The following is a 27,099-nucleotide window of genomic DNA, read 5'->3' as shown; positions in this document are numbered from 1 at the left end:
GGGCATCTTTTGATTCCTGAAACTGGGTTGAGTTCACTTTGAAATTGGCCTATATTTCATTCACATGAAAAACTCTGACCACACTCCCTCTGAACTACTTTCAGCCTTATATAACTTTTAATTCTAATTCCTGGCAGCAGACTGCATTTCCCACTGTTTGCAGTGCAGAGCCAAGGTGCACGCAGAAGTTTGGGACGCGGAGATCAAGGTTTCAAGGCTTTTACTTCCTAAATCATTTTTTAAGGATTTATTGTCCTTGTTGACTGACTCATTCCTGTACAAGGTGCACATATACTACGAAAACTCATGAAACTATCAAAGCCTTCAAACAAAACCTGTCACATACCTCAGTAAAAGATCAAACTGCTGCAACATTTTGATTGAACAATAAAAAAGTTTTGAGATGGAAAGGAGATGAAGTGAGTCAGGTTGAAAAATTTCTTTCATTTAACCCCTCCTTTGGCCTTAGTGTATGTGAAAAATGTAATTCCTTTGCTGATACTCATACACATACATACAAGTTTTATGTACACTGTGACTTACTTTAATGGGAAATTTTTTGTTGCGGGTAAGTATTTGACATTTAAACATAATATGGGGAGGAGAAGAATGGTAACAAAACACTTGATCTACAAGTACATCAGAAGTTTCTTACAGTATGTAGAAAAGCAGGGATTAAAAGCACAGAAAAAAAAAAAATATATATATATATACATTCCATGATTGTGATAGATGTGTCTACATCCAAGAGAAAAAGAAACAAACAGCTTTTTAGCTTTTATTTTATTAAATTTGTCTGTCTCTTATGGTCAGCTTTTGAACTTATACTGTACCACTGAAGCACTTAATCTCCCTTGTTAATTCCTCAGTGTTATTCTACCACTGTTCCCTTTATGTTTGAATAGGGAGGCTTGTTTCTAGCTCCATGACCCACATATCTGAGGTTAAAATCTTTGGTTTTATCTCTGATAGAATGGTTTACATTGAGAAACTACTTACCTGTCCAGCAGTGTCTAGAATATCCAAATAGGCTGGTTCATCATCAATTCGGACTTGAGTTTTGTAGGCATCCTCTGAAAAACACAGTGCGGTACAACTAAGCATAGGAGTGGCTCAGCGAAAGGAAAACATAATAGCATTGCTAGCTTGGAGTAGGATTTCCCAAAGCTCTCCAGTCTGACCTAACTTTGCTTTCTTTTGAGTCACAAAGAGCCCTTCTGAAATCCTACCATCACTGAAAAGTACTAGGGAGCAATCTAGTCTTTTCTATTGCACTACCTCAAAATACTGTACCAGTAAATTTGCCCGTGTTGAAAAGGATAGGCCATAGGTGTTTCTTAAGTCACAAAGCTTCAGAGACTTTGTGCTGGTGCTAGGCACCAGGCTGTTTTTTACTTACCACAACCACACTTCCACAAAGCTTTTCCATTAAAAAAATTCAAGGTAAACATTGTATAAATTACTGAGAGTCTCCCTGTGGCTGAAGAGGACTTCTAGATCAGATTTGTCAAAGCAATTAATTAGGCCTCTACATCTCTGTATCTCTGGACAGGATGCCAATGAAATTTTTGAAAATAAATTCTGTAATCAGTGTCCTCACACTCATCATGGCTTGGGTAGAGGAGGGAAAAACAGTTCTTGGTGGACTGTTTCCTTAACTCATGCTTTTTCATGCTAAATTTGGAAAGAGAAAAATAAAAAGGTGAACCTCTATTTTCAGAACCTATTTTCCTCACATTTCAATTACATTCCCCTCTCAATATTTGTATTTCCTTCCTAAGGTTAAATAGAGCTCAGATATCAGGCCATGTTTGTACTTGAACTAGTCCTAGAAATTATCTGTGTTGTTTAATTAAACAATAATGCATAGGAATCTGAATGGCTCTGGTGACTGATTTTATGCTTTGGCTGTGCACTGAGGCATGAAGAGAAGACAAGTGCATTTAATGCATCTGAGAAGCGCCATTAATCAGCATGAACATATGGCTGACCATGTCCCACGGCTCAGTCCTGTGAGCCCTGGCTGCAAGAGACCCCTGGAGGACTTCAGCTCTCGATGGGATTATCTTGTAGGTAGCAGGACTTCTCAAGACATTCAGATTTGTGCCCTATATATCTTGCATTATATGACACTATAGAAGCATCTAAAAACCTGGTTTCTACACTACTTTCACAAAGGAATAATAATAATAATAATAATAATAATAATAATAATAATAATAAAGCTTTAAAATATGAAATATTCAGGATGGTATTAACTTGATTCACCCCTGCAAAGTCAGTGGCAGGCTATCTTTAATGACATAATCACATACAGTAATTTCCATGAATCTCCTGCTTCTTTTAGGTCTCAGTTCAACAAATTGCTTAGGAATGTGCCTTGCTTTAAACACATACCACTGATCATCCCACTGATATTAGGATGACCCAGAGGCTTAATTAAATATATGATACATTGCCTAGCTGAGAAAGCCAAAGCACTCCAACCAGCATATGCTTCAGTCAATAGATTTCTTTCTAGGTATTGCTGAATAAGAAGCTGCATGCCAAACTTTATGGATTGAAGTAGGCTGTTTATATGATCTGTAATCTATTATGGCCCAACAATGATGCACACAGTATTATTTGTATCTTTTAACCAAAAATGAAAATAAAAATAAATGAAAATATGTAGTATCAGAAATAATATTTCCTTCATACAAATAATATGAATAATATAAGGTATAATTAATATATTGGTATGCAGGTGGGTGTCCATTCACATTACATTCTTGTATATGTAATTAACTTATGACTCGCATAAATTTTGCTTGCACTTTTTGCTCCTCATCTGGATAGTTTAAAGTCAAAATGCTGTGGTCCTATTTCTCTCTTCACTTAGACCAACATGAGTTTGATGCAGTAGCTTCAAAGTAGATGCTGCAGATAGAAATTTGCCTACTTAAATGCAGCCTGGACAAAAATGAAGCCGGAACCTAGAGAACCCATGTCTTATTTGCTAAGGAAAGGAATAGGGGGTTCAGAGCTAGTTATAACTAAATGACTAACCTCTCAATATATCAGAGCTTTCAGTAAGTAAATGGACAGGTGTCTACATGTCTAATACACTGCTGAGCTACTCCAGGTGTACTCTGAATATCATGCCACTGTAATCCGTAATGTTATAACTGTGAAAAGCTAGAGCAAGGCCTTGGAAGAAAGGTAAGAATGTGTTTATAACCCTTTTACTTTGCAAAGAGAACACTGAGCATACAAACCCAGTGTCCTATTTTCATTTATTCTGTTTTCTCAAACTACTGACCTTAAAAATAACCTTAAAAAGATATGCCAGAATCACTGTCCCATTTTCATTTTTAATACATGCTAACTTCTGCTGGTGTTGGTGAAACATATCCTACTGAACATTGACCAAGCACACGAATCTAGTTTTCTAGGCAATTCTGTTTGGAACATGTATTTTACTTGTAGAATTTGCCTTTGCCCCAAGAAATGTTGAGATGAAACAGGAAAGACATATGACTTTCATTTGTAATATTCTTTCTCTGTATAAGAAGGATACAGATAATTTTTAAAAATTTTAAAATATTCTCAGCTGGGGTCTGCTAAGCAGGGGTATTCTCAACCTGTATTTGAATGGGAAAGAGAAGGGAGATTTAGCACCTACTTTTCTTATGGCACTCACTTGAGAGGAAGTCCTAAAGGACTTTCTAAAGGCAAATGTTACCTTGAACCCACACCCTCACATCAGATATCAGATCATAGCACTCACTCATAACTTATCAGCTTTGTAACGCTCAAACAGAGCCAGCCTTTTGAGAGGCACTGCCTTTCCATTTACCCTGTGTATTTGCTGACCTTCTGGGCTTTTAGGACAACATTGTTGTTATTTTTATTTTTTTCCCAGCAGAGGAGGTAAAAGGAAGATGCATACATCAAAAATCATGCTTCCCATCTCATGTTGTACAGACGTAGAAGAAGAGCTAGGGGAAGAGCTGTACCACTTAGTTCTGGTCTACTAAGGTAATTCTTTTTAACTGGAATTTAATCTGAGATAGTAATGGAAATAGAGCTGAGTAAGGCATTAGGCAGATAAACACCCTTATTTTACTCAGTTGAACTATAGGGCAGAAGCAGATTCAGAGTTAAGCATGTTAAACAGACTTAACACGGTGTTTAAATGTGGACAAAGAATAACAGAAGGGAAGATGTTTCACAAACATAGGAAACACAAAGAATAACAGAAGGGAAGATGTTTCACAAACATAGGAAACAACGTGTACAGAAAACAAAGCAGAAAACTGTTCTCCAGGTGCACTAGTAAACTTGCTGTCTAATCTTATCACTTCAGAAATTACTCATATTATTAAAAATGTTGTCTGGTATATTTACACTATTTATAATGTTTGAGTACATTACATTTTCTTTCACCTAATTAATTTATATAATACTCCCTTTAAAGTTAATTGGGAGCTGTTAAGCCACGTGTATCTGGATTTTACATCCTACAGCTTTAAGGAGTGATCTTTCTAAAATTTATTAAAAGGTCAAACTGTGGCTGGAGTTTCAAAATAACACTAGCATGAGGTACAAAAAAAAAAAATAGAGGAGAATGATAATCAGATAGACAATTCACACAATCAGACAATAATTGTATTTCTTATATTAAGTTCAATACGTCTCTTTCTGTGAAGCCAAATGTAAGGTCTTGTCTTTTGGTTTAGGTAAAATGCAGCAGAAAGATAGGATATTATAAGAAACAATTGAGGATGGAACTTATTGCTCTTTCTGTGAGATTTAACAATGATCCAAATACAGACTGTAAGAATTAACATTTTATAGGTATCAAAGAAAAAAGGAAAACAAAACTTCTGCATCAATGGGTAATCTGTGTAATAGGTAACTGATTTATGAACTGGATAATTAAATATCTGGCAAAAAAATAAAGAAAATTATGCTGTGTTTATTTTTTTTTTCTCTCATATATAATGCAAGCTTCTTTAAGAATAATATTCCCTGGAAACATTAAAACTAAAAATGAAAATAGATTAAAAAAAAAAAAAAAGAAAGAAAAACAGCTTAAACATTATACTGTGTGGCTTGATCTGTTATTGACTTTACTATTTTGTAGGGGGAAGAGAGGGATCAGGAAACAAAGAGAGCTCCACCTGCCATCTGACTGACACCTATTATTTTATTATTAATATTTATTAAAGGAGGAAAAAATCTCATTTAAATCAAGAAAAAATGTTTTCTCATATGACATGTTTAACCTGTTTTCATAATTGATTGTCCTTTGCAGTATTATTAAGGAAAAATAAAAGCTTCCTTAAGCCTTTTGTTATTAATATTATTATTTTGTAAAATTAATACATTCTCTTTTTTCAGCTTTCCTTTCTTAAAGGACATCATTTTGGAGACAGAAGAACAATAATTAATGCAGGCTTGTGTTGCTATCAGTTATCTTAGAACTGGAGAAGCTACATTCATAAAAAATATATCAAAGCCCTTTTTCAGCTATGAGCAGGTAACTGCTTTGTGACAAATAGATTTGGATGCTGTACAATTTAAAGTGGTGTTGGAATGGAATTTTCATCTGCATCACAGACGTGTTCCAGTCCCTGAAATATAGGTCAGTTGCCCCTTTCTTCCATTTGTTAATTCTGCTTATGTTACTTCCAAATAAATATTCTCTCCTATCCTCTGTCTTCTACACTATCAACTGCAGATTCTCTCATATATATATATGACCCAAAGTGTATTTGCTTTGGCTAAGGAGGTGCCAAACCAGCAGAAGGGAGTCCAAGCTCAGTCAGTCACACCTGGAGTTCTGCCTCTTGTTCTCCGTGTGTGCCAAAGAGACAGCAGGACATGCAGCTTTTGGTGTGCTTAGATTATCTGCTACATATGCATTTTAATTCAGAGATGCTCCTGAATATAGAATGATTATGAGCCTTTGGCTGTTTGAATGTTGTTTTTGTTAAGAATAAGGAATTTTTAAATAAGAGGAGAGTGGATGAACAGGGATCTAAACCACTGTACCAGTCATGTATCTCCCTGTCTGAGACAAACACACACATCTCATAGGAATTGTCCATCAAAATATATTGGTCTTATGGTTTCCCTTAGCATATAATTATTTTTCTGGAGTATGAGTGTTCTATAACTTGGGTGAGCATTGTTATCAACATTTTGCAGACAAGGACACCAAGTCACATAGGTTGCCTTCCTATGAGCTACACACGCCTGATAAGCAATGAATGGTTTAGAAGAGTAGAACTGACAGATTTGATTGCCTTGTATTCTGAAAATACTCATGTAGATAGCAGTATCCTTTAAAATGAGGCAAGTAGGAAAATTGGGCATGTGCATAGAACATCAGACTAGTAGCTACAACACTTAAATATTCTATTATCAGTTTCACCTGGTGGTACACAATTCTGTCATAACAGCAATTAAAAATACCTCAGATGATCCTTTCCAGTATTGCTGCTTTTTTATTTCTTAGCATTGACCTGCATGTGACACTATGCTGTTATTTGTTTTAGCTTTGTCAGAACTCTCAGATTTTGCTTAGGTTTGTAGTAACCACACTAGTTGCCTGCTTCCTCCTATGCAAGTGATTGCAACAAACATCATCATTTCAGGCAATAAAATCTTGCTGAAAGTTTGTAGCACACAAAAAGGATGGCTACTGCCTTTCCAAACCCACAGATGGAAACTCTTTCTTCAGTAACTACACACTTGAAGCATCTCTGTTGTCTACATTTCTATGAAAGAGAAGCAAGTAAGTAATGCAACATTTAATATAGTTAGTACCTTTGTGATAGCCTTATTCTTATAAAAAGACTGTAGTGTAGGCTTTGAGAAAATTAAAATAATCTGAGAAGAAGCAAAACATTAGTCATGTTAAGTGCTTATTATAAAAGAAATTCATATATTTATTCATTATATCCAGTTGCATGATGGGAAACACAGCATTTTCTATCTTTCAGTTTTCATTTTAGCATTCAAATTACCATACACATATTTTCAAATAAGATATTAAACCAAGGTCTTGGCTACATACGCTTTCAGAAAACATTCTGTAACATTGCTTTCAAATGGCCTTTCTAAATTCAAATGCATATTACTGTTATACCCCACAACTCTCCTTATTAATTTAATTTGAAGATGCAATTCCCTGTTTCCTTTATTTAGCTTTTGTTCAGCATTATGACATGTTCTTAACTACCATGTTGTTTTAGAGGTTCCTGTATTTCCAGTGGCGTGTAAAAAAAAATTGTGAATGCTCATAACATATTTCATGATTTCAAGTAGTAAGAATTCAAATAGAACAACAGGGAATGGATTCCATATGTTGGAAAACAAAAGAATAGAACCCCTCTTAACTTTTAGTTCATTTTGTCCTCCTGAAATAAGTTGTGCTAATATCTTCAGCGGAAAGCAGAAGCATAGTTAGACTATGCCCACTTCCTCAAATAAACCTCTGCGCTTAATCCTGCTACCATCAGTGAAAAGTGGTGCTTAAATAACTGCAGGGACAGGCCTAACTTACCTGTTAAGCACTCAGAATCACTGCATCACAAGAAAGACCTAAGTTTAGCTCCAGTCAGTCCCATGCAGTTTGACTATTCATTATGAGTAGTTTTTAACTGAACTCTCTTCATCCTCATACGTGGTGTCAATTCTTTCCTAACCTAGGCTCTGGCTGCCATTGATGGCACTGTGTGTCTGGTTACCATAACAAAACTAAAAACATCCTCAGTCTAATAGGCATTGTGTTTGGTTCTCACCTCACTGCAGTGCTCTTATTTTAATGCCATTATGTATCTGTCTTAAAACAGCTGCTCTCAAATTAAGTTTTTCCCTCTTGCTGGGCTGCCTAATGTTTCAGATCTGTGTTCTGCAGGGCAAGACTGATAACACACAGCTGCTGAAGGAGCTTGATTGATTTCCAGCATTGTGTACTTACACCACAGCTTTCTCAGTGACCTGAAATGCACTCAGTGCCTTCCAAATTGTGAAATGGCTTATCTAATTACACTTTCTGTCTTCTTCTTCTCTTCTGCACTATTTTTTTTCCCCCAGTTGTGCCTATAGATACGCACAAGTACCTCTTCTTCAACGTCAGCTTGCAGTTTCGTTACTGTAATACCCTTTCCTTCTCTGCTGAAAAGCAGGGGAAGCAAAAGCAGCTTAATCTCACTTAGTCTGTGGTAGGCACAAAAAGATGCATTATCTGTACTCTAAAAGATTTTGTGTGAACAGAAATCTGAGTGAATTGAACTCTGAGTCAGTTACATTTGTTTTGTTTTCTCCCATTGGGTCCTCATTATCATGCTGTTTCCTAACAAACCAGTTGGAACAAGAAACAATGACCTGGGTCACTTTCAAGAAGCATGAAAATCAAGAATGATTTTATTGCATAAAATGGGGCATGAGAGAGGCTTTCATCTGCATGTACTCAGCAAGAAGGAGACAAAACACAGCAAGTTCAAGGTACGATATTCACTTTCCAGCAAAGAAGGTCAAGAATGTGAGACCTAAATAGCCAGCAAGGCAAACTGGTTGCTACAATCTCTGCTTATACAGTACCTTAGACAACATCAGATCTCTCTTCAATGAGGGCTCAAAGATTTTATGCAGTGCACATACATTATATAACAACAACATAAATGTTGTTGTTAACAGCTTAAATGTTGATAACAGCTTCAGTCTGCGTTTGTGGTAGTAGATGCACCACAGAAATCAGCTAAAGTCACCTAACATTTACAATAATGCTGACAAGAACCCCCTTGGCCTCCACTACTATTTCATGATTTCAAGGAGTAAAGATACAAATACAACAACAAGGAATAGATCTGTAAGTTCTCCACTACTACTTGGCCTCCATACAGTGAACACTTTCACGTTGCTGAGTTGGATATATTACAGGTCTTTTACATCACTTCTGACTCGATATTCTGATACAATGGATTCTGAAGTCAACAGATCCTTCTACACACTACTGATATTTATCTTTTCCCATGTTGTGCCATTATAGGAAGATTAGACATACACACATAAACAAAATATCCATGTCTTTTCACAGGCGTGTGCATAGTACACAGGTACCTACATATACAAACATGGAGAGACATGTAAGACAGAGTACCCAGATGTGCAGGAAGAGAGCATCATCAATTAATCCCTGTGTTGACTATTTGTAATGGGTAAAGTCAATTAACTAATCCTGAACAAATTCAGGACCACGAGCAAACTGATTTTCTTTTTAAGAGTCCTATACAAGTGTCTTCTGCTACAGAAGCATAGGCTATTTTTTATTTTCTAGTTGCAGGTATGCATTTCTCCCCTTAAAATGAAATTATTAATAAAAGCAAAATACATGTTCACAAGAGCCCATGAAAAATAGAATCATAAGAATATGATCAACTTCTAATTACACTATATATAACCCAGATGAAGACTAGAAAACAATGTGTCCTTTATCATAGACATATTGATAGAGAAGCTGATTGCATTCTTTCATAACAACATCCTGTTAAATGGAGGATTCTCCCGGATATAGAATATGTCACCCCCTATAAATGATAATGCTTTTCTGCAGAGGGGCTAGAATACAGCAGAGAATTGGATAAAAGACTGAAGGCCAACTGAACAATTTGTCTCAGTGCAGTAACTATCAGTCAAGATGCAAATGCTGTTATCAATAAGGCCACCATTTATGATTTTAATATGCAAACAAACATGCACAGAAGTGACTAAATTTGTATAAATAATTATAAAGGATATTTTGCTTATGTGTTTTCTCATCTGTGTAAATAAGTTTATTCTCCTGAGTGACAAATATTTCTCTCAGAACCAGCTCTAGAAGAGAAAATATGATTTCTTGCAAATGTTGGTATTTTTGCAAATCAGGGTTAAAGATACCTCAGGCAAATCTTTGCTGTAGCACTTGCTTTACTGTTAGAAACCACTTGCAATATAGATAATGCTACTAATATTTAATAAAAGAATATCATTACTTTCTCTGCTTCCAGAAAAATGTCATTTATTTCAAAGATGTACATGAACAAAGTGAACAAAGTACTCCCATTTAATCAAAACATGATAATTAACAGGAGTCCAAGTACCCTTATCTTGGGGAACAAGAATAGCAGGTAGCAATTTCACTACTCTTTCAAGTCCGTGATTGTGTTACTGAGTGGGAGGATCTGACAGCTACGAATTCACTTCTTGTCATTTCAGGGGGAGTAATTAACAAGTTGACTACATCTGCATGGTTATTAGCATGGATGGTGCCTTGGATTTAGTAAGGTGTAGATGGCTGCCGGCTTCCATGAAAGAAAGGTTAATGGAGACATTTGTCCCATGTTGAAGAATTTTGAATTGAGTGAGATGAATCATCCACCTTTAGCAAACCATAGCATAAGAGTCTTTTCCAATTTCAAAAAGTTATTTAAGGATTATTTTTTACAAATCATGATATACAGGAAACAGGAAAGCAAGTTTTGTACATGATGATCCTATCTGAGGCAAAGCAAGTTTCAGTTCAGCCTCTTCGTGGTCCTAATCACAGTTATCATATGAGGTGTGATACCTATCACAGAACCACTGGCATAAAGCCTCAGAATGACTCAGGTGTTCACAGCTTTAGTCATGTCACTTCCGGGACTGTTGAATCTTCTCCTCAATTGCCACCTAATGTTGACTAGGATGGGAGGCATTCTGTCCTGCTTTAGCCCTAAGAACCTAGTCTTTCATTATAGTATTTGACATTTGAGAATACTATTCATCTGACTAGCCTGAAATGTAGATGTTAGGGTGAGATGAATCATGTTCTCACGTACTCCTGTACATTTATGTTGTAAATTAGAAACCAAAACCTGCCTGTGACTTCACTGTGGATTATAGCTCTGGATACAAACTCACCCGCCTTCATGTCACCAACCAGATGGACACTTTACTCACAGTTATGGCCAGGCTGGATCTACAGGCTAGGAGCTGAATTCTCCTGATTACGTGAGTGGCTTAATGCAATGAAAGTGTGGATATGAAACTCTACTGAGAGCCCTACGTTTGCTTAGAATCCAAAGAGGAACTGTTGTCCCAGTTTTCTATGATAGGCCAGTGTTTGGAGTATCACTGTAAGCCTTAAGGCCCAAAGACCTCACCTCTGAGAAAATGCTCTTCTATAAGAAAAAAGGACTCTTCTACTCCTTTAGCCACCTCAGTTTCTTAAATGAATCAATGAGAAACTCAGTGAATCAAAGCAGGGTAAGGTAAGGTTTGTTCAATTGAGTCAAATCAAACACACCAGCTGCTGACATACAGGTCTTTAGCCTATAGGCTAAATATAGCCTATAATATATATTTAGGCTGTGGATGTGGTCTACCTTGACTTCAGTAAGGCTTTTGACACGGTTTCCCACAACATTCTCCTCAAGAAACTGGCTGCTCGGGGCTTGGACTGGCGTATGCTTCGTTGGGTTAAAAACTGGCTGGATAGCCGGGCCCAAAGAGTTGTGGTGAATGGAGTCAAATCCAGTTGGAGGCCGGTCACTAGTGGAGTCCCCCAGGGCTCAGTACGGGGGCCAGTCCTCTTCAATATCTTTATCGATGATCTGGATGAGGGGATTGAGTGCGCCTTCAGTAAGTTTGCAGATGACACCAAGTTAGGTGTGTGTGTCGATCTGCTCGAGGGTAGGAAGGCTCTGCAGGAGGATCTGGATAGGCTGGACCGATGGGCTGAGGCCAACTGTATGAAGTTCAACAAGGCCAAGTGCCGGGTCCTGCACCTGGTGCACAACAACCCCAAGCAGCACTACAGGCTGGGAGAGGAGTGGTTAGAAAGCTGCTTGGCAGAGAAGGACCTGGGAGTATTGGTTGATAGTCGGCTGAATATGAGCCAGCAGTGTGCTCAGGTGGCCAAGAAGGCCAACAGCATCCTGGCTTGTATAAGAAGCAGTGTGGCCAGCAGGGCTAGGGAAGTGATTGTCCTCCTGTACTCGTCTCTGGTGAGGCCGCACCTCGAGTACTGTGTTCAGTTTTGGGCCCCTCACCACAAGAAGGACATTGAGGTGCTTGAGCGAGTCCAGAGAAGGGCAACGAGGCTGGTGAGGGGTCTGGAGAACAAGTCTTACGAGGAACGGCTGAGGGAGCTGGGATTGTTCAGTCTGGAGAAGAGGAGGCTCAGGGGCAAACTTATCGCTCTCTACAGGTACCTTAAAGGAGGCTGTAGCGAGGTAGGGGTTGGTCTATTCTCCTACGTGCCTGGTGACAGGACGAGGGGGAATGGGCTAAAGTTGTGCCAGGGGATGTTTAGGTTGGATAGTAGGAAGAACTTTACTGAAAGGGTTGTTAGGCATTGGAATGGACTGCCCAGGGAAGTGGTTGAGTCACCATCCCTGGAGGTCTTTAAGAAACGTTTAGATGTTGAGCTTAGTGACATGGTTTAGTGGAGGACTTGTTAGTGTTAGGTCAGAGGTTGGACTCGGTGATCTTGGAGGTCTCTTCCAACCTAGACGATTCTGTGATTCTGTGATTCTGTCCTTGGCTGACCCTTTCTAGACTAGGTAGATAAGGTAGATATTATCAAAGAATTCTAATCAAATCATGTCATTATTATTACTACTTATTATTATACATTATACCTCAGAAATGTTTTGATATTGTCACAGTTAGAAGAAAAGGCTTCCTCCCTCCCCCTTTCTAAATTTAAATCTAGCTAACCAGTGCTCACAAATATCAATTACAAGGGCCCATCTATATACAGTTTTTGATTACTTTTCTTCTGTGTTTAGCAGGTACACAATCACACTAGCAGATGTCTAGGAGGAATAGAAGGGTTATAAACTGTGCTTTGATCCTCCATTGACACTTTACTCAGTGGAGGAGAACAGATGGTCAAGGCAGGAATATATCTTAATTCTAACACAAAGAGAGTTAATGGAGGATAGATGATGAGTATGAACAATTAACTGTTAAGTGGTAGTGGTGGGGTTTTTTTGCATGTGACCAAGCAGCATGGCACCACACAGGAGAAACACTTCTCTCTCCCGTTCCAGCCATGGTAGGCAGATGTCGGGCAGAGATGTCTGGGAAATAAATAGAGTTGTTCATCCATCTGCTTGCTTTATGAGACAGGAGAAAGGGAAGCCAGATCATGGGCCAGACCATCAATTAAGGCCATTAACATCAGGTAAAAGCTCTAAATGAGAATACAAAGAGTAGAACCATAGAAGATCAACAGTCCATTTGCATCTTTTGGAGATTGACAGATAGCCCAAGGAATCTCACACAGTGATTTTTTTATTTTTGTTTGGTATCCTCTCTTAGCTTACAGTTATTTGCACGTCAAGAGTCTTTTTAAACTGGAAGCAATTCTTTGTTTTTAATAGCCTTTGACAGATTTCTTCCCTCCAATGGTTTTCCTTATAAATGGTTTTTGAATCCACCCACCCTTTTGGCACAAGTAATTACCCCTATTGTCCTTGCGAACAGAGCTGAACTTGAGAAGGAATATAGGTTCACAGGCTGCTGTCCAAGAGTAACTCTGCATGAGAGGGCTGACTCGATTGTTGCAGCATTCTTATCCCAGAAGGAAAAGATTTCTTTTCTCCTCTTTCATCCCCACTTAGCTTTGCCATTTCCCCACACATGGTTCTACACCATCCTTTGTGCCACTTCTGGAGCTTGTTGAATTGTTTACTAAAATGATTCAACTCACTAACCTGGCAAACAACTATCCGGTACTGGTGTAGCTTGGTTTTGTCCTGGACTACTCTTGTATCAGCTTGCAAAGCTGTCCGATGAATGTCAAAGAGCCAGTAAGACTGGGAGCAGGGCAGAGCATGAGTGATGTACACAGACAGATAACTGCACTTTCAAGACTACACTGCAGACCTAAATGCTATTGAAGGTATTCTGATTAACCTTCAACCTCCAAGCAGGTGTTTGGTGAAATGATAGGGGGGAAATGACACGTGCAGGAACAGCTCTCTTGGCCACTGACTCCCTAGAAAGACAGACTGAATTTGCCTGTCTGCTAGTGTTTATATCAGAGATATTCGCCAAAGAAAATTACAAGATTAAGTACTATTTCACAAGCCTCTGAATATGCTAAGTGACAGTGAGTTGTCACCTGGTGTACACACTTCAAATAATTGCATGATGAGTTGCATTTCTAAGAAAATACAGATGTGACAAAGAGGTAGTAGACATTGTGTGTCCAAGATTTTTAGATGTAATTCATCTCAAATATATACAGAGAATTTAACTGGTTGTTTTGGTTCTTTCTTACGTGCAAACTGTTTAGTACTGAATAATTGGCTTATCAAAGCAATGTCCCAGGAAAGAAAATTTATCAGCAGACCTAGAGATCATGTATCTGAGCAAGAGAGCATATTTAGATGGGGTTAGCCTGTTTCATCAGTGAAGAAAATAGTGCAGTTCCCCACTGAGGAAGGGTCAAAGAAAAGAATCAAAACTTGAGCTTAAAATGGATCCCAGTTAGAGGACAGAGCTGAGATTGAAATGTTGAGAGGTGATCAAACTGTTATTAATCTGTTCTTTAGAGGGGTAACAAGCATCTTTTCAAATATTACTTTCCAAGACAAATGGAAGTATCGGGTGGGCCTGGGGGGGGGGGGATTTTTTTTTTTTTATCAAATTATTTCCATCACAGTGAGAAAGATCTGCTGTGATTTTCCAGTCTCTATCTTCTGTGGCTTCAAATAATTTCTATTTCCCTTCATGGCAGGATATAATAACAGCAGCAAGCAGAAGGTATTTCATTGCTTTATTGAAATCTAAACTAAATGAGCATTTCTTTCATTCTTCATTTCTTTAAAACTATTCCCTTCTTTTCTATTCATGACTCTTTTTCAATATTCCAGTGGGAACACCTGTGCTGCCAGGCATGTACCTTCTCCTTTCTTTCCCATTATAACAAGGATTCTGCTTAACAAATCCCACTGTGAATTTCCCTCCCTTCACTGCAGGACAGCTATCCATACACCCAGAGATATCATCAGGATCTCTGAAGACCCTGTTCTTACAGGCTGTCATGGAAGGTACTGTGATTCAGACTCAGGCACCTACTTTTAGCTTCAAAATATGCATCAACATTCAAGGTACCTAAAGTCCCCTTACACTTAATAGTACTATAGAAGCTATACAGTTGTCCACATGTAGATGACCCTTGTTATTTGATGTGCTTTGAGGTATCTTGCCTGGCACTCAACTCCTGGACTACAAGGTTTCACGGTCTCCCACAGGTCCCGTGTTACATTCAGGGGGCAGATGACAATGACACAAAATCTGTAGGAAACCCACAGCCTTCTGGATCAGGAACTTGAAATGAGGCAGGATATTGCAAGACATGCCAAATGGTTCCAGAATCCTGTAAAAAGGGAATTAAGCAAAGACCTAAATCGTCCTTAATCCCACATATCCAGAACCAAGATACACAGATCACATGTAGACACTTTAGGTTCCTGAATCTGGAGCTCAGTCCCAGCATAGCAGGTATAATTTCTGTTTGCCCATCTTCATGCATGTAACTAAAAATGCTTTATACGGAGTGTTAAAACCTTACTGTGACATATTATGCAGATAATACCAACAGAAAGAAAAATAAAAGCTAGTAATAAAACACAAGTTTAGGAACATGGTTCAAATGCACTCAGCAGTATTCTTATATATTCTCCATTTGTCATTTTATATGATGATGAATATGGAATGCAAATATAGGTAATTTAGATGGGTCTACACATTCAGTCCAAATACCCTTGGAGACATCTTTGGAGACAAATTGTACTAATTCCAGATCGTTTTAAATGAGTTGTTTATCCAGTCTCCGATATGGCTAATAAATCTATGGAAAATGATGAAAGACTATGATGACTATTTCGCTATCAATCATATGAATTTTCCAAAAGAAATAATAATTTCAGAGCTCAAATCCAATTGCAGCTTGCTCTGTCCAATCTAGACATTTTACCTTTCATTCAAAAACGAGAATGAGAAAGAAATTAGGGATGGAGTATATACAAATACTTGTTTTAGAAATATGTTTTTAGCACTGTGTATGTACCCTAAAAGTGAATTTGAATAGTACTTTTGTAGCAAGATGCCCCTCTCCTGGTACAATGACAGTGCCCCATCTTTGTCTTCTTTTACTCTGTCATTACTAATGAGGTTGTATTTCCCTCGCTTTATACTTTTCCATTACTATACCTTGAAAACAGATATCTTCTTTGTTACACATTTTTTGCTATGCATTATATATAATGCTTTTCAATCACATCGTATCTTTTTTTCCCAAATTCACCCACACATTTACCACACGTTTCCATCATCTTATTAAAGATGAGTTTAAATGTATTTTATTTAATGCTTTGGTGAATGCATTACTTCGTCAGGAAACCTCATGGAAATTCATGTGCTTAATGCTAAAGTGCCTCCCATCCCACACCCATTTCAATTGAAGTGTGACATTGACACAGCCTTAATGCCCTCATTTGCTCATTTGACACAATCTCATGTGGTGATATCTCACCAAAACAGGAAGCTGCTTTCTCATCTCTTTTGCATTATGTATTCATTTTAAGATTAGTCACATGGCTAATGTGCATCTTGGAGGCTGTCCAGTTTGCCACACTATGTCATGCTTCCTTTCCTGTCACTCTACTTGCATTAACTCTCTGTGTTATTGCCAAAGACCGTACAGACTGTAAATTGCTCTTATCCATTTGTTCCAGAAAATGATCACATCCACTGCCACTTGGAAACTGTTCTCATTGTTGACTACAATTAAATATTAAATGTGCACTGAAATCATTTCATTTCCATGAAGTGCTAACGTCTGAAATTTTGCCCACATATGTTTGCCTAATGCTGACAGAATTTCTGCCTTTTTGTCTCCTTTTACTTACAAAAACAATGTTTCTGTCTCAAAATTCAGAACTGGAATGTTTGTGCCAAGCCTAAAATATAATTATTATTCCGGCTTTATCTTGTAGTGGAAATAAACTCAAAGTTATGGCATTAAAACTAGCACTTCAGATATTATTTAACTTTTTAATCAATGTTCATTCTGTATATTAAACAAATATTGACACGCCATTTTGGATATTTATGTGTATGCAAAATTATTTATGCCTGTATATGTCTACATATATAGTTTCTTACCATCTTATCAGCTTTTCCAAACTAAGACAACCAGCTTATAAAACAAAAGACAGTTTTATATATTAGAAGGGACTATTTATTATGATCATTTATTTTGACACCGCATCTTTGACAGACGTTGACCAGGGGACTTCTCTGAATAAATTCGTATTGGAACAAAAATGAACCACTCATATATAAAAAAAAAATAATGTAGCTTTGTCTCTCAACTAAAACCATACCAGTCTTTAAAAAAATATTGGACTGTCCATCACACCATCCAGTAAATTCTTCAAAAGTACAACTACGTTTATAAATGATAAACACAGGTGAAAGAAAAACATGGAAATGATTCTACTTCTATTTGCGTAGCTCTTTCAGGATCAAAAATAACATATTTGAAATATATGTATATATTTGACACACAAATCTATGAACACATACATATAATGTTGTATAATGCAGCAACTAAAATATCATTTTATCAAAAATTCTGCATCACCTTATAGTAGCAGCAACATTCTGTGATCAATTCCTGTTGATCCCCAATAATATTTCAAAAATGTCAGTGGATAACAGAAGAAAAGTTGTAAGCACAAATCACCATTATATTCCAATTGTGTATTTCTACAAGGGGTATGAGTCACTGTAGAAAAAGAGAACTGTAATGCATTACTAACATAATCTTGAACCACAATGAAAAGAAATGATATGGAAAATCCGTGTTTCCAGAGACGGTCACAACAAAGGGAAAAAATTATGCTTCTCTTTTTTTTTAAAGCTATTTGATTAGTACTGCAGAATGTGTAGGACAAGTTACTCAGTGTGTGTTTGGATGGAAGTAGAAGTGGGAAAAAGAAGAATGTTTAGCACTATATTAAAATGAAAGGAGTCCATATTCTCTCTCTAGTCAGTAACAGTAAGCAATTCTCACAATAGCCTCATGTAGAACTAAACAAAGCAGAAATACATTCTCATCTCTAGAGTCTCCTTAAAGCTCACTGTCTTATCAATTTACAGATGGGATATAAAATAAAAAGGACAAAAATAAAATCTTCCAAAAACCTTTCGATACAAGTCGACTGCCCACAGGTGTGCTTGAGTGGAGCCAAGCAGCAGGTCAAGACATAAAATTTATTCTCTATACCAAAAGAATTTAACTTCAACATATTTCTTATGATGGAAAAATATGAACTTTTATGGCATAAAACATGAAAATCAGCTGGCAGACATTTAAGTCAAAGCAAAAACTATCGTAGTTTCTCCATTTCAGATTTTTAATGCATCCCTAATAACTGCAAGTTGATCATATGAGATTATTTTTGTGGCTCTTAGAATGGACTGAACCTGGAGTGGTTTTGCTTTTCACCTAGATTACCATTTAAACACATTACAGATCCTTTTAATTTTATTTTTATTTTGTTGTTGTTGTTGCTGTTATTTCCATAGATTATCACCCTCTTAGTGGCACTCACAGAAACTGTTATTCCTTTAAACGCCCAAAGACAAATAAAACCGCAAGTAGGCAAAATATGTTATTTTCAAAGAAACACACTAAAATCTAAAGTCAGTACATTTATAAGTTGTTCAGGAGAGCTCAGGAGTTCCCTAAATAGGATACAAAACTCCGAGGAATAAAAATGGCCTAAAATGTATGACAGAAAAGAAAGGCAATATTTTGATTTCCAGAGACATCCTTAATTGCAGACAGAGCTGAAAGCTATGTTCAGTTTTCTGTTTTGCTGTTCTGCTGGACCGAAGGTACATTTCATACCTGGCCTGTTTTTACTTTCTTGGACTTCTCGTTGCTATGAGAAGCAGAACTCTGACTGGAGAGACCACCGTTCTGCCTCAACATGCTACCTTCCCTGAAAGTACATGAGATTTTGGTTTGTGGTAAGCATCTCCTTGAAACCTTCAGGGAATCACTTCCACTCAGGCAACTCCTGTTATCAGCACAGCCTTGGCCCTGGATATGCTTATTTTGGATCACCTTTCTTTCTGACATCCCAGAAAATTCTCTGGAATTATAAAATCTTAGTAGACTGATGGAAAACAGTTCAACTATGCCTACCAGCACATGTACAAAAAACGGTGGAGATGAATTCTGTGACTTGAGACCTGGACCTCAAAAGTTATAATACAAACATTTTTGGTGTACAGAGATTTTTAAATGCATTTATTTGTTATTACAGGTAAGTTAACAAATGATTCTGTCTATTTGTGTTTTTGTTTGGTTGTTTATTTGTTAATGTCAAATTTTGAGGGATCATGCCTGTGCTGGGTCTGGCTGGGATGTTAACTTTCCCTGCAGCAGCCCATACAGTGCTGTGCTCTGCACTTGTAGCTAGAACAGCAGTGGTATCACACCAGTGTTGTGTCTGCTGCTGAACAGTGCTGGCACAGCATCAGGACTCTCTCTAACCCTCCTAGGGAGTGGGCAAAAAAAGCGAGGAAGAAACATCACCAGGGCAGCTGACCAAAACCAACCAAAGGGATATTCCATACCATATGATGTCACACTCAGCCATAAAAGGTGGAAAAAGGAAGAAGAGGGGAGGGGTGGGCTCTCGTTGCGAAAACATCTGTCCTCCCGAACACGAGCTATGTGCATTGAGGCCCTGCTTCAAGGAAGTGATCAAGCATCGCTTGTTTGTGGGAAGTAGAGTAATTTCTTTCCTCTGCACTTCCACATAGCCTTTACTTGTTTTGTTTTGTTTTGTTTTTTCCCTTTCCCCCTCCCTTTTCCCTTCCTTTTTTTCCCTTTAGTTAAACTGTTTAATTAATAATAATCTTTCCTTAATAATTATTTTTTTTTCCTTTAATTAAATTATCCTTATCTCAACCTGTGAGTTGTTTCTTTCCTTTACTTCTTCCCCTCCACTTCTAAGGAGGGGGAGTGAGAGGGCGGTTGTGGTGTTCAGCTGCCTAGCACGGTAAAACCACCACAACGCCATAAATGTATCCAGCAGAAAAGATATACTTAGCCTAAGATTATTCTCTGCTGTTTAGCATATTTTAGAGCATGAATAGAAAATGAGCCTTTCTCAGGATGTCCTTAGTGTGTTCTGAGACAGAAATGCTGAACAGATAAAACTTGAGTCATACTTCTCACTACTTTCTCTATTTTCTATCTCCCTCTCTCTTCTTCTATTTGAAGTGTTCGTTTTATTGAATAGGAGCTGTCTGTTATTCAAGGAGACCTTCGTCCTGATTAGGTCCTCTAGGCATTCCTGCAGAATGTACTTACAATGCATCATAAGATTTCCTTCTTTTTATGATTATTTATTATTCATACTGTGGTAGTGTCTAGAGACCAATAAGTTAAGATTATGACAAGATGCAATATATAGATAAATATAGATGGTAGGTAGATAGTAATAAAAATGGGTGTATGCACATAACTTAATGGTGTCCATAACTACTAATTTTCCTCTTTGCAATTAAATCCAATGTGTTTTTTTTTTTTTTTCCTGATTGCAACAACTAATTTTGTAGCAATTCCCTATTAGTTTTGCCTTCTTTAGAGTTGATACAACTATTTTTTTTATATACATATATTTTAATGCCTATAAAAATACTAGTGGTGTGAAGAGTTTATACTTTTTTTCTTTTTTTAATTGAAATATCACCACTTATCAGGAGTTAATATTCAGGGAATGTGGAATACTATGGTAATGAGAAATTAAGATAAATCCTATCATTAGCTGCTCTACTTAGTCACGCAGTATCATTATAGAGGTCAGACCTGTGCTTGAAACATCTGAAAATTTCAAAGCTAACAGAAAAAAATGTTTTGGTCTAAGCTGTTTTTTTTTTGTTCTTTTTTTGTTTGTTTGTTTGTTTTCAAAACAACCTTTATAAGTATTAATGTTTTTAATGCCTCCCACTTATAAGATGGATAGCCCTTCAAATTCAAAGGCTTTTTTAATATCAATAAAGCTAACTAACGAAGCCACCCTTAAGTGAAAAAAAATCCTGTTCTGCTATTTCTGTCTTGATTGCACACACACTTTTTGCTACATTTATTTATACTAATAATTATAGTAGTGACCAAAAGATGATCAACAGCATGAATGAAAATTAGTCTTGACAACTGCTCTTGACATCACAGAGTCACAGAATGGTTGATCTTCATCCCAGATCTTGTTTCCAGCTCTGACTATCCCCTTGTACTTCAACCATTAAGTACTGGTTAGCATCTAAAAATGATGATTTTCAGGTATTGCAAATACATGTTTATTATTATTTCTGGTTGTTATGCAAGTAAAACAAATGGAGTTAGCAGAGTAGGGATCCCAAACAACAACTCAAGTATAATAAATTCAACAGGTGCTCTATTTTTATAGAGAATGTCAACTAAGAGTTTAAAAGTGGAGAACAGTACTAAAATAAAAAATAATAATAAAAAGATAAAAAATAATAAAAAGAACCACACTTCAGACTGGAGTTTATACCTTATTTTGTTATAGTATGTTGAAAGATTGTTTACTGTTTTTTTTTTTTTTCTATTTTTGTTTTGTATTCTGCAATTATACAGACAGCAATAATTATATAGCCACATACAATAATTATGTAGCCACAAAGATATTGTTGAAGAGATCTTGTATAAAATATTTCAGGAAGAAATGATTATAGTATGACCACAACACAACTTCATTGTCATCACAAAAATAAATCTAACATAAAATTTATAAATCTTGATTCTATATAGGTGTTATTTAGGAACAGCTTTTTGTGGTATGGAAATCTCAAGTAGGTGGAGAGATTGAAAGGAATGAAGAAGACAATAATCTTTACTTACCTATTGTTGGATCATGATAATCAGGGAACCGATGGCTTATAAACTGCATTGTCATTGCTGGAGAGCAGAAACACAAAGGGAAGGAAAAGGAGTGATATTACTATCTTCAAATGACAACAGGGAAAACAACATAGAATTCACTCATTCAAGTATCAGCTTAGAAAGTGAATCAAAAATCTGCCTCATGTCTACAGAGACAAGAATGCATTTGTATTATAGTGATAACTAAGCACTAATAAACAGCAAATATACATATAATATGTCTTCTTCCTTTTTAAATTTCATTTATTAGTTGGTCTATGTAGGTGTATGTGGTGGTTTCACCCTGATGGACAGCTAAACTCAACCAAAATCACTCTCTCGCACCCCCTTCTCAAAGGAAGATGAGGGGAAGAACGAAAAAAGAGAAAAGAGAGAAAGAAAAAAGCTCACATGTTGATAAGGTAACTTAATTAAAAGGAAAGAAAGAGGAAAAAAACAAGCAAGCGCCATGCAGAAACACAGAAACACAGAAAGAGAGAAAATGATTATTCTCTGCTTCCCATCAATGAGCATCAAAGACACTGTGGTGGTTTTACTCAGGTGGGCAGCTGAGCCCCACCACAACTTCTGGGAAAAAAATAATAAATCTCCTCAAAGGCAAAGGGGTAGAAAATACGATGCAAATGGCTCAGGGTTTGAGATAAGGACAGGGAGATCACTGAACAATTATCGTCATGGGCAGCACAGACTCAGCATAGGGAGATTAACAAAATTTATTGCCTATTACTAACAAACTAGAGAAGTGAGAAACAAAGAAAACAAACTAAAAGCACCTTCCCCCCATCCACCCTCTTCTACCTTGCCCGCTCTCAGTGTGCTGCCTTGTGCTGGGGTTAGAGGGAGTCTTGATGATGTACCAGTACTGCTCAGCAAGAGACAAAACATGGTGTGATACCAGTGCTGTTCTAGCTACTAGCGCAGAGCACAGCACTGTCTGCACCACTGTGGGGAAAGTTAGCTCCATCCCAGCCTGACCCAGTACAAAGTTACATCTTTTTAACACTTGGTAAATGCTATTAACCCCAATATTGTCTCTAGAGGAAAACCACCTTGGTAATAATTTTTGTAATACTTCCCCAGTTGCATCATAGTCCAACTTAACTAGGTATTCTGGATAGTACTTACACAAATCAATTGTAATTGTGGATCAGCTTTAATGAGTAACACACTATTATTAAAAAAAAAAAAAAAAAAAAAAAAAAGTATTAAGATTTTGATCTTTTAGTTTTTAAAAATTATATAGTGTTAGTCAACTGTCTTCATGGTGACTATGGAAGAGACTTCTTGGAGGATAACTACCAAAGTTTTCACCATGGCTGCCAAACCAATATATAAAAACATAATAAAGAAACAAATCACAATGTCTGATCTGAATTAAAAATAGAAGGTTTTATTTTTCTAACAAATAGAAATTCCTAATACACAGAAAATCCTAAAATTCCCATAAATTGTAATAAATATACTACTGGAAATTAAGTGTTAGAGTAATATATATATATATATATATATACATATATACATATATATATATATATATATATATATTTGCTTAGCCATATTTACTAGTTTACTAAGTAGCATGTAGTCATAGACCCGGGATGGAAGAGATGTAGCTTTATCCACACAGCAAATTTGAGTTGACTGGAATCCATGAAAATGTTACAAACATGTTCTTAAAAAAAAAAAAAAAAAAAAAAAAAAAAAAAAAAAAAAAAAAACCATACACAGGGTTAGGTAGAGGTGAATGATCGTAGGATACCTAATTAAAGCTGTTTTAATCACTATACAACATTTAAATGATTGAGAAATGACAGTAATTTGAGAGAAATGAGCGAACTTGAGTATCTCACAAATTAGCTAAGGACTCTTAACCATCTTATAACAAATCCTTCCTTTCTCAAGTAAATCTTCAATTATGTTATATAAAGTGAAACAGTCCAGTTAACTCCAGCTGAATTATATAATGGTTTCTGAAACAACATGGACTGCAATTTCAACAAGTTTTTAAAGAGATAGAAAATGTCTACCTTCACATCTAACATTTTTTTTTAATAACTAAAACCTGCCATTGCTCTATTTGAAGGACCAGTTTAATGAAATTTATTGCTACTTTCCATTTGGAATAAGGAAAAAAATATGTTTCAAACCCTACAGCCAACCACTGAGAGACAACTGACAGAAAAATAACCAGCTGTCATTTGTTCCAGAACTTTAAAATATAATTTAGAAGTCTGAATCTTAAAAGTTTTCATGGTATTTTACAAACTGTCACCAATTGCCATACCCAATTTGCTTTCTGATGCATTTAAGGAATACCTAACTCATTAAAATTGATGCAGCAGACAAATGATCCTGTTAACCACATACAGCTTGGTTTCTTCTGAACAGATTTCTTTATGGTTGAGTATCACCTACATTCAGAAATTTTAGGAAAATTACATGAGCCTTCAGGAAAATTGCTTTGCATCATTTGGAACAGGTGGTTCTCTGGAAGCAAAATTCCAGTTTATGTAGCAAGCCAGAAACACTCATATCCTGTCCAACCCTAAGTTTCCAACTTGCTATCTAAAGTTCAGGTACTGAATAAGCACAAAAGTTGTCCTGAGTATTCAATGGTCATGGTAATACCCTCATTTATCAGAACAGCATCAGCTGAAAAGTAAATGAATGTGCCTAACAGGGAGAGCTGTGAGGAAAAGACCTTCAGCAGTGGAATACATGAATTCCCATTGCTCAAAAACTGGGGGTGGGTGGGGAGTATAGAACGAAACATACAAAAATGTTCCTTGGTTTTTAAGTCAATTTCATAATTTTTATTTTTCACATTTTTTTTTAATGAATGCATTAAAATTTCAGTATAGCATCTATGGGGCCATTTATTACCAAAAAAAAAAAAAAAAAAAAGTACCCCATCTGAATTATAACTGTCAGTCACAACACATTAAAGCAAAGATGAAGTTCTGTGATTCTGTCCTGTACATCTCAGATACCTTGAATAGCAGAGGTTATGTACAAAAAAATCCACATTTTGCAAATTCTGTGTATAAATACACCCATTTTTAAAACAGCATTGGTTTAGTTTAATGTTTGTCCTTACATTAAAATAATAAAAATAATAAAATTAAAAAAAAATCATGGGGTTAAGGAGATAGTTTTACAAAATCTTACAGACAAAGTGTATTAAACATTTATTACCATATTAATAAATTATTGTATATTTAGTATAGACAAATATAAATGTTAAGAAGCATCATTATAAATTCATAGTAATTCAGAGAGGGTAACTGCGTAAAAAAAAAGCTTGTTCAGCCTATACATATTATAGAGAAACAAATCTGTGTGCGGTGACATTGATATTTTCTACATTATCTGTTGTCAGATGTATTATTTCTAAGTACTCTGTGTGTTTGGACACATTGATTTCCAGGACACCTGTTTTTTTTTAATTGTGACAGATTTTTAGGCATCTCCATCTGATAACTGATAGTGCTTTATACAGAATAAATTCATGCCTAATGTGATCTGCCTAGCTTGCTCAGAGAAAGGCAGCTAGCAGAGATGCTGTTCATATGGTTTATGCCTACACATTTTGAGCCTTCTGAGGGCCTGAACCACAAATGAATTCAATTTGTTTCACTACCTGCTGCTTTTCCTTGCCAAGATTTTTTTTTTTTTTTTTTTTTTTTTTTTTTTTAAGCAAACCACTTTTTATCTGATCTTGATCTGCTTCCTTTTTGAGCCATGCCTTTTTCACAAAATCTGTTGTTAAAACTGAAACTGGAATTCTCGGAGGATACCCAGAACTCATGGTAAATATTTTGCCTCACTCCTGGGACAACCCTAAATCAATACATCAGCTACATCCTCATTAAATCCACAGGATCTAAAAAGAATGAAATCATTTGGAAGCATTATACTGACTTTCTACCTTAACATGTAAAATGTCAGCCACTAGGACTTAGACAATTTCTCCATCTGAGAACACTGGGCATGCACATACATCATCAAGCCTTGGAGAGGAACAGGTTGCACAGTGCTCTGCAGGCAGATCTGGAAAGGAATTTCTGTCGTTTAATGCCATGTGCAACAATACTGACTTTTATGTGCCTGATCCTCGTCTCAGCACAGAGCTGTACATAAGCTGATTTGGTTACATATAAAATGAACCTGGAGAGGTACAAAATTTTAGAAAGATGTTCACTGAATCACTCCATTCAATGAAATGTATTATGTCAGCTGGTGGGGGAAACAGTGAGTAAAACTCACATGTGAATCTTGGCCTAAAAATACTTCAATGACAGCTCTTTGTCAAGGGTTTGGCCCCCAGGCCCCCTCCTGATCACCAGGGTAAGGAACCTCTGATGCCTTTACCACTTGTCACCTACTGCAAGGGGATTAGTACCCTCTGCAAGAAGCAGGTTACATGGTTTTGTTTTCTCAGACAGAAGGAATTGAGATATTCTTTGACTTTTTTCAGCACTGGATTACAATGCAAAATAAGGAAATTGGGGTATAAAATGTGGGAGTTGGAACACATCTTCCCCTGTATGTTCTCTGATATAAGAAGCAGCACTTTCTGTTAAACCCTACTGAACATTGGTGCAGCAAGCATTTTTTTAAGAGCAGGTGTACCAGGTGTACCCTCTGAGGAAAAGGAATGCCTAGCTTTTGGCTGCTAATGGCAAAGCCCTCACTCTGTGAGCAAGTCTCAGAGTATCAGGTCTGATGTTCAGCTGTGTTCAGATTTACCAGATATTCCACAATCTTGGCTACTGGCCACAGAAGTTAGTTCTAAATGACTGTCAGAAGTTGTAAAAATGCTTCCCAAACCAAAAAGGGAGCTCAGTCATCACTGGCATGAAACTGTGCAAATCCAGATGGAGCCCAGGGAATTAAACTGGCTTATAGCCAAATCTGTCTGGGCTCCCCAGCAGGTCAGCTGCCTCAGCTGGGATATGCTGGCTTCTTCACTGTTACCAACAGCAGAGCCAAAGTCATTTTTTCAGAGAGAATTAATTCTGAAAATTAACAGGAAAATGATATAGACACTCCATGGTGTTTTATAAAAATAATATTCTTGA

General features: G+C 36.7%; 1 protein-coding gene across 2 annotated transcripts in view; it reads right to left on the bottom strand.

Annotated features, from left to right (window-relative positions):
- Positions 1–27,099, bottom strand: part of RIT2 (Ras like without CAAX 2) — a 207,613-nt gene that overhangs the window by 125,910 nt on the left and 54,604 nt on the right. For both annotated transcript variants that reach the window (XM_040541740.1, XM_040541739.1), the window contains exons 2-3: positions 21,977–22,033; positions 1,000–1,073 (exon numbers count right to left, since the gene is read on the bottom strand). In XM_040541740.1, the coding sequence (XP_040397674.1) occupies positions 1,000–1,073; positions 21,977–22,033 (131 nt within the window). The remainder of the gene's footprint in view (positions 1–999; positions 1,074–21,976; positions 22,034–27,099) is intronic.

Source organism: Cygnus olor, chromosome Z (assembly GCF_009769625.2).
Source record: "Cygnus olor isolate bCygOlo1 chromosome Z, bCygOlo1.pri.v2, whole genome shotgun sequence".
NCBI lineage: Eukaryota > Metazoa > Chordata > Aves > Anseriformes > Anatidae > Cygnus > Cygnus olor.
This window is presented reverse-complemented; position numbering and strand designations above follow the sequence as displayed.